The 11,283-nt window shown below is 48.3% G+C and overlaps 2 protein-coding genes across 2 annotated transcripts; both read right to left on the bottom strand.

Moving 5' to 3' along the window:
* Positions 1–837: 837 nt before the first annotated feature.
* Positions 838–7,332, bottom strand: TRIVIDRAFT_43 (uncharacterized protein; the record flags this gene model as incomplete). The annotated part of the gene is made up of 3 exons (XM_014094511.1): positions 838–2,718; positions 2,818–4,737; positions 4,819–7,332. Coding segments are annotated over 3 exons (6,315 nt in total), but the record flags the coding sequence as incomplete, so codon positions are not given.
* Positions 7,333–8,344: 1,012 nt separating this feature from the next.
* Positions 8,345–9,923, bottom strand: TRIVIDRAFT_228034 (uncharacterized protein; the record flags this gene model as incomplete). The annotated part of the gene is made up of 3 exons (XM_014094828.1): positions 8,345–9,503; positions 9,564–9,727; positions 9,780–9,923. 3 exons carry the CDS (start codon positions 9,921–9,923, stop codon positions 8,345–8,347), a joined length of 1,467 nt encoding a protein of 488 aa, XP_013950303.1.
* Between the last annotated feature and the right edge of the window lie 1,360 nt (positions 9,924–11,283).

Below are 11,283 nucleotides of genomic sequence, written 5' to 3'. Positions count from 1 at the left end.
TTGCTTTGGCGAGCCGTATTCTAGCAATCCTCGTTTTATTTATTTTCCCTTTGGTATAGGATCATACCTTTTCCAATTTTTTTCACCATATACCGCAGCAACTCCGCCTGGCTGCTCCAGTCTATTATAAGTCCTATGTGGCGCACCTTTATAGGGCTCATTTGCTTTGAGTTCACCCGTGTAAGCATAAACCGGCCGGTTAAACAGATCGGCAATTTGTTGCCCAGAGGAGGTATTTGGCCCTATTGTCGAATCTTCTCCGCCGTGGCAAGCGAAAAGGTAGAAAGGCTTCTTCTCTTCACTTCGCTTGTTGAATTCCTTCCTTCCGTAGAGCTTCGTCATACGGGGAAAGATGACATCCCTCGCCACTAACTTTGCAGGACGTTGTTTAACTTCAGCCTTATTTTTATCCCAGACTTCCTTGGCCGTGGCGTGAGTTTGTAAGGTGCCGAGGCCGCCGTGTGCCATGAACCCTTCGACGCCTGGCTCGCCGTTGATTGTAGGAAAGTAGACTACCATTACAAGCCTATTCTTTTCGTCAAGGAAACTGACCAGTTCTTCTCTTTCAGGTTTTCTTGCCGCCGGGGTGACAGCTGGTGAGGCTTCGTTTCCTGCTCCCTGGCTCGGTGGCCTGTAGCCAGACGGGCCCGGCTGGTCATTAAGATTGGCCGGGTTGCTTATATTCTGCCTCACTATGGGTGCTGCGGCCTCGGGGGCTGCGGCTTGGCCCTCCGTCGGGTTGCCGGGCGCTTGCTGCTGATGATCAATTCTCGGCCTCTTAGCAGGTGGCGGATCATCGAGGGCTTCTGATGCCCGTCTCTTTACTGGGGCTCTAAACGTGCCTTGCTGGTCATGGAAATTAACCGGATCATTTCCTACATAGGCATACAGATTGAGTCCATCTTCCGGGCCAATTGGATCCGGAGAAGTCCAGCGCCCTAGCCATGGAGCGTAATATCTTGCACCACAGGCATAAAGACCGCTTTCCCTATCTTTTTCGTAGCCCATGAAGCGGTACTTGCGAGGGATACCCTTATTGAGAGCCTGGTATGTGCTTGATCCAAAAGGAGAGTATTCTTCGTAGGAGAGAATTTGGGAGGTGTCGTCAAGTTCGAGATTATGGCTTATCTGGTATCGAATTACTTGCTCCTGTGTATTGGCGTTGTGTTCAAGCATCATAATTGGCGTCCCAGAAAGACTTGAGTCGCCAATAGTTGTTGTGGTGATCTGGTTAGATACCGAGAGCCCGTCTCCATGATACGTGGTGAAGACATCTCTCATGGGAAGGTACCGCGTCTCCTTGATCCTTACAACAGTCGAAGCATCATCGCCCCTTGATGCTCCGTCGGTGACTTTTCGGGTTCTGTCACCCCGAGCATTGTAGATGTACCACGTTGTCTCTGGCGTTGCATCTTCTTTCGAGACCCTTTGTGTTGAGAACGAACGCAGCTTGTCGTTGTGATTCCAGGAGAGCGCTGTGTAGCCAGGGATGGACGTTATGCAACCGTTGCGACCTGCATCATCGTCGTATTGGTAGGTTTCCGTCACGTTTCCGATGGCTGTGCTGCTCAGCCTATTACTTTTCACAGCTTTGTCTATGCAACTGGGCTCATCATATACATATGTCCGTGTCCAACCAGAGTAATCTTTTGCTGCTCGTGGAGCATGCTTTACCTTCATGATATTTTCTCCCAGATCGTACTCATAAGTCTCAATGTACTCAACCATCTGACGGCCGTCTCCGGGAATTTTATTGCTTCTTGAAGAGGTTGCATCATGCGGACGTAAGCGCTTTTGACCACTTCTAGAAGCGTCAACCTGCTCACGACCTGTGGCTTTGATGAGTTGCCCAAGCGGGTTATAGCGATACTCTTGTGAAGGAGATATAACGCAGTTATTGAAATAAATGGTTTCCTCGACGCTGTTAGTCTTCTTGATTACCTTTCCGATGCAATCATGCATGTACGAAATGTCCTCTAGGACAGCCTCGTCGCTAGAGCGCTTTGTGATTGTTCCGACTAGTAGTCGTGTTTTTGGGTCATATTGATGCGTAGTGAGAGATCCATTGCCGTAATTAATTGACAACACTTTGTCATCTTCAGTATATGAGACATTGTCAACAGAGGATGTGACAGTCTGTCCGTCTTTGGCGAAAGATTTGAGAGTCTTTACATGGCCAGCGACGTCGTACGTGCGCCGTATGCTTTCTCCACCAGAATCTTCTGTGTAAACGATGAGGCCGAGGGCGTTGAACAAAGTCTTGGTCTTGTACTCGGTATCTTCTAACGCGTTGTTGGCTTCTACGGACCAATCTAACGTCTTTTTATACTCGACAGCGTATTTAATAGATGATTCGATGCAGCTGCCGTGGAAGTCAAAGCGATTGTTGGTTTGTAGTCCGGATTGGTCATACGTTTGATAAAGCTTGCCGTTGAGATTGTTTGTCAAGGAGTCTGGCCGGCCTTCTCCATATATATTCTTCACCACCGTAATCTCCGGGGTTGAAGGAGATAGCTGAATCTTGACACTCTCTACTCTCCCAACCCCGTCGTACGAATTGCGGTGTCGGATACCTCGGCCAGTCCAAGATAAAAATGGTGAACCCAAACAGTTGGGTAGATTCCATGCACTTCCGCTGTCCATGCTAATTCTGTGTAGCGGATGCCCGAGCAAGTCGTATTTGGTCACTGATACAACACGATCTAGAGCATCTCGCAGCTGAGTCACGTTGCCACGGAGGTCATAGTCTTTTCGCAATACTCTAATGTCCCTTGAAGAAGTTCCATCAGTTTGTGGTCCGTTGTCCAGCTCAACAACAATTCCTCGTCCTACGGCATCTGAATGGCTGGTTTTTGGTGTGTCGTGATATATCTTAGACTTGGAAGCTGCTTCACGAGGAGTCTCTTGGCTGTTGTACCAGGTTGGAAAATACGAATCGCGGTCCAGCATAGTAAAGTAGTTGCCTACATCCGCATCAGCGGCTGGATCGTCAATCTTGACAGTGGCTCCTGCGTTAAAGTCAACCTGCGTCCACGCTGTAAACCTGGTTTTGGTCCAGGTATGATCAGCATTCACCACCGCAACTACACGATCCAGGGGATCTCGCAGCAGCGTTGTGGCGGGGGCTTGTGAACTGTCTGCCTGAGGGCGGAATCTGTGCGTTGCGGCTGTGGATGGCAGGAACTGCTTAACAACCTGGCCTTTGTTATCTCGGATAGCCCAGCCGGTGAGGCGCCATTTCTCAGTGGCTATGTCGCTTCCAGAGAGAGAAGCTTCCTGAATTGCCTCACTGTGGCCATCAAGATAGACGAAGTTGACAGAAATTTGCGAAGAAACAGGTTGACCGTCATCATTCTTATAATGGGTGTCACGTACAAGCTCTGCCTGAAAACTTGGTAACATATTTGCCGGCTCCGAATCCTGCTGAAAGTGATCGTGATATATGAATCTACGCCCTGCATTACCCAAGAGCTGTGCAGCTATTGGTCCTGAGGGGTCGTTGAAGAACTGTTCTAGCTGTTCCTCAGTTGGTGCACTCAAGAAGCCATCGAGACTGTCCCCGAGCGTCTCCGTCTGTTTTCCTGCGACTGCGATACCCAAGGGACGCCCAAATGGGTCAAATACAGTTTCAATTCGATTGCAGTTGGCATCAGTGACCAATTTAGGCTTCAAATACACATAATTATTGTCAAATACTGTCACGTTCTTCACCGCGTCGACAGATTTCACCAAGAGAAGCTGAAATTGGTCCATCTCCTGGTGAGAGACGTAGCCAAATTGATTGATTTCCGCATTGGAAATGTAGAAATGAGACCTGGCAATGTCCAGATTATTCTCTGGACTATCATCGTTCATGCTTTGCTTGAATAGTTTGCGAGATGATGGAGCCCACCACTCATCATTTTGACCGTCTAATTCGGGTAGCTGCACGTAACCACCCTTAGACAACTCCTCAGCGAGCTTTCCTGGATTGATCAGCAAAGATTCGCCGTCTTTCAGGGCCGCTTCCAGAAGCTTATTGGTAAAGGCAAACTGATAGCTCTGGTAGTCGATCGAGAATGGCTCCAGCTTATGCAGTAGTAATGGGCCGGTGAGATCCGCCTTGCTGTACAAGGTACGATTTTTAGAAACGAGTACTGCGAGGCCTTTTTCCGAACCTCCACTGGGGGTTTCATGAATTGGAACTTCGTCTATTCCTGGTAGCGATGCATTCAAAGTTTCCCAGGTGTATCGATTTGGCGAGTTGCAAGCCCATTCGGATCCCGGAAGTATACGGTATTGGCGAATTTCGGATGGAAGGGGTGTTTGAAAGTAGCCAGAATGCTCTGAGGCTGTTGATAAAGTAGGATCGATAGCATTTGTATAATCTGATTCCGTGTAGGATATAACGGTTTCTTGCTGTTTCCTACGATCATCATCATTTTCCAGGTTACTCTCGAGCTTCCCATAATTCACAACCACTTGTTTGCAGACATTTCCATAGTCGTCTGTTTGCAGCGTCAAGGAGTGCTGTACTAGGCCCTCACTCATGTCTCTTTCGTAATGACATGTGAGTTCTTCGCGACCATGTACTCGGAAGATTCCATACCGTTGTCCTGAAGGAATACCTTGACGCATCACTACCTCATATGTTTGTTGAGAGACGAGGTACGGAACTGGAGTTTTAGTAGAACTGTCGGCGCCAAAGACTTCTTGTCGGCGCCTCTGGCCTGAGAGTGCTCTGTATGCGTCCTGAACCTCTGCCACGGCTAGTTTATACTGCCCAGTGGAGGCCTTTCCAGAAATCGTTGCGGCGGGTAATGGGGCCTGCTGAGGTACATCGACATGGTAGTACTCGGGAAGCACAATAACTTCGTCCATCTGCTGCAAGCCTAAATAATACCAGCTCTTTGTGTGAACTGGAGGTCTCTGAAACTTCTTCTGAGATGATTTTGAGGCAGCCAAATCCTCGGCGTCCCATTCCTCCACCATCTGAAAGCCGCAAAAATGCCGTTCAACTGGGTCATAGTAGCCATTGTGGTAGGCGTAGCGCATAGTATAGGCTGTCTGGGCAATAAGATCTCTGGTGATGACACGCTCTACGCAGTGGATTGGGAATGGTAGGCGTCTTTTCCAGCTCCTCCCGGCACGCTGATCATCCATATGATATTGAGTAGAGGAGCGATAAGCCATCTCAATTTGGCCACCAATTCCATTCGAACACTTCTTCAGCAACCCCGATTTGCACCCTCCCATCAAGTCAAAGAATCGTACTGTGGTTAATCCAGGGCCGCCGCTCAGGAGATCTGATGTCCAGCAGAGGCATTGCGTACCACGGGCGCCAATATCCAGCACATCAGTGGCGCACGAACGATCCAATACAGGGAATGAATCCAACACATGGGCACGACTCCAGCAATTTCCAGATTGGTTATAATATATGTGAGCACCACCCTCTGGTGGGAGATAGATCATGTCGGTAGTTCCAGTCCCGGTGATATCGGCCATACGGATGCGTTGAGTTGAGAAGCTAACATCATCGGCTAGAAACGGGGCATTGCTCATGACAACTTGACGACCGAACCGCCCGTGGCCCATGTTAGGCCAATAGCGGACGCTGCTGTTAGATATAGAGACAATGTCACTAAGACCATCTCCTACCATATCACAAAGTACCGTGAGATTTGATTCTCCCGAGGGCAAGCCTGGTGCCCCTCTTGTACGGTATTCAGCGTCATATCCCTCGCGACCGAGTGATGGATACCAGATAAACTCATTGTCATTCCGATACTGAAGTAGCAAGAGGTCAGCATGGCCGTCACCATTAAGATCAACCTTGTGAACATCCGGATCCGTGGCGAAGTCAACATTTGGAAATGAACGAAAGGGTACAAAATCTGCCCATTTTTCGCCATCCCGGTGCTCATAAAAGCCGTTCATCTGGTTCTTGGAGGATGCCACCACCACGTCCAAGTGCCCGTCTCCAGTCAAGTCCTCAAAGTTCCAGTCATCTGACTCAGTTAGATTCGGAATCGGGGATACTAACTGGGGACCTATAAAGCTTGGTGTATCACAGCTATTGTTTTGATAGTAGTACCATCCCACGCCCGGTCCATGTGCAAGGATGCCAGGAGCGCCATCGCCATTCAAATCAACCCATTGCACTGTGGGAGTAGACAGCCCAGCTAGATCCAATTGGAGTTCTTCCACGCCCAGATCAGCAATATCTGGAGCCGTCCAATATTCAAACTCAATGGCCGGCAGTCGAAGACACGACAAATTTGTGCCAGTCTCGTCCCATTGGTAGCCACACGGAACGCAAGACCGGAGAACAGACGCTCCGGACTTGGGATCCACGTCATAATTGAATTCAGTTGCAGCAACGAGATAATCTTGGGACTTCAACTCTTGAAAATGGTGGAACATGAGCACACGCTGGCAACGTCGGTAAGTGCGAATTTCGAAGCCACTATTGTAAAAAGAAAATGGGTCTGGACGAAGTGCCCATCCCTGCGAATCTTCTTTTGTAGTGGGCGACTCCCCAGCGTGTTCACCATAGTCAAAGACGACTTCGAACATCCAGTACCATGGGTCGTCTTGCGGTGGTGGGAGCACCTTTGTCCAATCCTTCAAATTGCGGTTTGGCGTCTTATTACCATATTTGATTGACTTGAGATAGCGTTGGGTGGTGGCATTCCGATGATTCTCGTATGCTCTCATGTTGTCGTCGAAAGCTGCCGCTAGATTATCTGTGGACTCGCTCTTGTACGAAAATATCATGTGGTTCCCATTCCTGTCGTATATTTCGCACCCTAGCCATGTGAATACTAATTTATGATCTCCTTTGTCATCATTTCCGCGGTTAGATGAGATTTGAGATTGAGCGTCTTTGCCAAAGATAACTGTAATGCCATTGGAGGACATTGTCTTCCAATGCATTTCATCAGAGCCATCTTGACTCACCCAGCGCTCAACGCGAATAGGATCCGATTCCACGCGTGGTCGATAGGGTCTAACACGATAATTGATACCATCCAGCTCATCATCTCTCTCGACAGGCTTTCCAGAGCCAGTGTCTACTATGGGGACAAGATCACCAACTGTAGAGTGAACAAAAGTATCCTGGTCGTCGTCGTAAACGGGAATCATAACAGATGTCTTGCGAGAGATGCTGTCAACACCTGACAAACTCCACCCCAAGCCAAAAACGCCATTGCTGCTGGCTGATCCAGAATTATACACGAGATCCAGTGAAGGACCAAAGCCACTGCGCCCTAGTGATGTCTGTATGGGGACGCTCAACGATACGCCGCCAGTGTGAGTGTCGACGTTGAACTTTTCGCGCAGAGAACGCTTATCGGCCTTGCCTGCCAACAGACGGTTAGGCGCATCTTGGCTCTGCTGGCTTGCATCATTGATGGTGTGAGATGAAGGATTCTCTGCGATTGTGCTCTGGCGGTCCTATTGAATAAATCGATGGTTAGGCGTGTGAACAATGCTGGAGCCCGAGGTCCGTACCTGCGACGCCTCTCCAGGAGTACCAGATACTGCCCGAGGTGAATAAGGCACAGAGGATGCCATATTAGGAGCGAAGTATTAAGAGCAATAAATCAGTATATGGTTACGGCGTAGCCGTTATCATGAACTTAACGTCACAGGACTGATGGTGATCTGGATATTGTTTCGTTGTTTGAGAAATCTAAGAGCGCGGGGATAGCCCCTAATTCGGGGCTTCCTTTTATCACCGCAACTCTGGGCGTATGACAATGTCTCAAATTACTTCAGATGACTGGCTACATATTTCCCTCCTGTTGTTATTAAGATAAAGTAGCGTTTGTAGGATTCGGTGTCATTTTCCACGGCGCAATGACGATATCAAATGATGAGTCGACTTCTCGGGAGCAAAATCCCCGCAACTAATTAATACATCAATACGAGTGATGCAATGAATAATTGAATGGGCGTAGTCGATGTTCTGAGTGGGATTTCAGCCAGCCACTGTGCCGTGCTTGGGGCTGAAAAGCTGTGCAACCCCTCAATCAGCGCTGCACATGCTGATTGTCAACGAATTAAATGTGCAGATTGACGCGGATACAAATTCGTTGTCTTTACGTGCGGCAATGCTATTCGAGGAGAGTTCCCGATGTATGGTTGAGGGATTCCACTTTCGTTGTTACCGTTGCTATTAGGATTTGCCGAGATCGAGACGAATAGTCCGAGCCAGCATCGGCTAACGGGGGTCGAAGCAAAATGCAAAGCAACATGAGTACATGCAATCATCTTTATGAACAATATCCCGTGTTTCTACCACTCTTCTTATAACCGCATTGTTAAATACATCTGGCGCTCTGACTATGTGTAACACCTAAAGACCGCGCCCATATCGGTCGTAATCCGCCGCAGTCAAAGCAGGTCCCTTCGCCGACTTTGTCTCACCATTCTGCAAATTCAGTCCATTATTGTGAACATAGCCCATCCATTTGTTTTCTAGATTCTCGCTGAGCATTTGAACATCGTCAATAGGTCCTTTGCTGCACAAATATTCGCACACCATACTGTCTGCATCACCTTCAGCATCATAGTAAAAAATTCCAGGAACAGTGTCAGCCGTGCAATAAAACTGCCAAGATCGGTAGGCTGCAGGCAATTCCGCTGGTCGAATGCGGTTCTCCATTGCAGCTTGAATCTCCGGAAGAGTAGCCTTGTTGCGCTCACTTGAATCAGGCATCATGTTGACAACTCCGGACATGTACGAAATCTGTTGCTTGACCCAAGCCTTAGACATTCGGCTCTTCTCGTAGAGTTGAATGGCTTCTGGAACAGAAATGACTCCGCGCACGACCTCACTAATGACACGGCCCAGGAAAGCTCCGTCTTCCATAGCCGTCGCTGCGCCTTGTGCCATATTGTTTTGCATGCAGTGTACTGCATCGCCCATCATCACCACGTTCTTGTGCTTGTTGGACCATGTTTCCAGTGGAGGCATCTGCAGAAGAGGCCATCTCTGCGTGTAGTTGACCAGCTTGAGGATTTTCTGAATAACCGGGCTATAGTCCTTGTAGTAGTCTCGAAATTCTTCAATATCGACCTGCTCCATTTTCGTCACGTAGTCATCTTTGCAGAAGGCGGTAACAATGTTGAGCTCTTTGCCTCCCGAAATGGGGTAGGTGAGGATATAGCCGTTGGGGCCGGCCCAGACATCCATACTGTTTCCGAGATAAGCACGGGCTTCTGGGATTTCGTCGAATATCTGCTTATAAGACAACACTCCACGATAAGCGGCAATCTTGGAAGGGGCCTTGGGAACGATGCCGGGCAGCAGTTGAGATCGAATGAAGGATCTGATTCCGTCTGCGCCAATGACCATATCAAAGGAGTACCGGTCGCCATTTGTGGTTTGAAGATGAACGCCGTCTGCTAAATCTTGCATCTCGCTTACTCGAGCTCCCACAATGACTTTGACTCCATGGCGGCGTGCCGACTCAGTGAGACCATAGTGCAAATGATCACGTCGGACAACCCACCTATACGATCACCGTCTGTAAGAGAGTGCGATACTTAGAGAGAGAGAAATGGGTTCATACCAGGGAAATCCAGCTTTTGCAGCCAGGTCAGATGCCAAGGAGTGCGCGATCAGAGTGGCATTGGGACCAAAATATGTGTTACAATCGTGGTGGCTGACAATGTTATCACCAATAATCTTGTCTACGCCCCATCGCACGAGGAATCGAGAGAAGTTTGGAAACATCTGAAGTTCATTTAGATTCTTGTAAATGAGAAAGATCCATGGAGTAACATACCTGAATTCCAGCACCAATCTCGCCCAGCTCAGGGGCAGCTTCAAGCAGAGTCACCGTTGCCCCAGCCCTAGCCACTGCAATAGCCGCAGTGAGTCCTCCGATACCAGCTCCCACTATTCCGACATTGAGGGTTTTTTGAGTCATTGTGAATTTGGGTTGGCTGAGATGAGCTTGGGTTGGCGCTTTACTTTATATGTCGATATCGAGCTGCGACTGTAATTGTACTCGACTTGACTGTGTCGTGTAGTAGTTTAGCTTGAAGGGAAGAGCGCCAGCATGATCCTTTTTATATGAGAGACGACAATCCCATCTCCGTCTGGCTCATAGCCCCAAACTTCCCCTCTCCGAGGAACATGATCAAGCAACAATCGTGTCCATGATTATGTCATAAAGAGCGCCAGTGACTTTAGCATCGATCCTTCGTGAGATCCTTCGCGATGTTTTCGCTTGAAGTGGGAGGCGGGATTTACCCGCTTGCACTAAACTGGCAAAGTTGCTCTGTTTAGAAACTCGTGACGAACGTATTATACCCGCATCTCCTATTTCTATGGCACACGCATTGAACGAAATAAGGCGGTGCGTTGTTCCGAGGTCAAAATGCCCTATTACGTGAAACCCTTGTTTCTTAGAAGGTAGTATCTGTGTAGGAGAGGGTTGTAAGGAGGCTATTCCGAGGATTGGTATTACGGCACCTCGGATCTTTAGCAGCGATGTTTCCCAAGAATAAGTCAGATGCACATTAATTGATGTTTAATTTGTTAGACTGAGATAACTATTTTTATAATTCCATGTAAAAGATACTGGCGGGTTTTCCAAAGTCAAGTTATTCGTCGCGCCATATGCCTGTGATGGTCTGTATTGGGCGAAGCTGACACCACTCATGAAATTAGTCTAACTTCGTAAAGGCCATCCATCATTGACCCTAACCGACGGCTACATGACAACACTCAATAACATACACGATCAAATTTGACTCGTATGGCTAGAAAAAGAGAAGTGTTTTTCCTGGGAACGAAGCCACGCTTCGGCTTGGCCGACAAGAGGCGCCCTGGCCTCAGCGGCTCTCCGCATTTACATGAGGCTTGATCGAACATGAATTAATAGTACTTGTAATCATCGTGAGTTTGCCCGCTCCTAGACAGCAAGACTAGACGGTAAATTAGCGCGAATCTCAACGAGGCACGATCCACCCGTCTTCTTCGGGTGCATCCGTACTCCGGGGAATACATGTTGCTTGTTGCAGGACCTGAATCTCCCGGATAATTAAATCCTTCCCGCCAGCCATTGTGTTGATCATGACGGCTGTTTGCGCCTTGGAATTCGTGTTGAGAGCCATCATACCCGCCTCACCTCCATATCTCATAGTGAATATTTTGTCCATCTTATTCTTCAACACTGACTCGTAGTGTAGTATCAGTTAACTTGCGTACATTTCAACTTCTCTTAAACATCCCATAACCTATACTACGCTCATTTCTTACCTGTCAATCATTTTGCCACTTTC

This window comes from Trichoderma virens (genome assembly GCF_000170995.1).
Source record: "Trichoderma virens Gv29-8 chromosome Unknown TRIVIscaffold_91, whole genome shotgun sequence".
In the NCBI taxonomy this organism is placed as follows: Eukaryota; Fungi; Ascomycota; class Sordariomycetes; order Hypocreales; family Hypocreaceae; genus Trichoderma; species Trichoderma virens.
The sequence above is the reverse complement of the archived record's forward strand: the minus strand, read 5'-3'. Positions and strand labels throughout refer to the sequence as shown.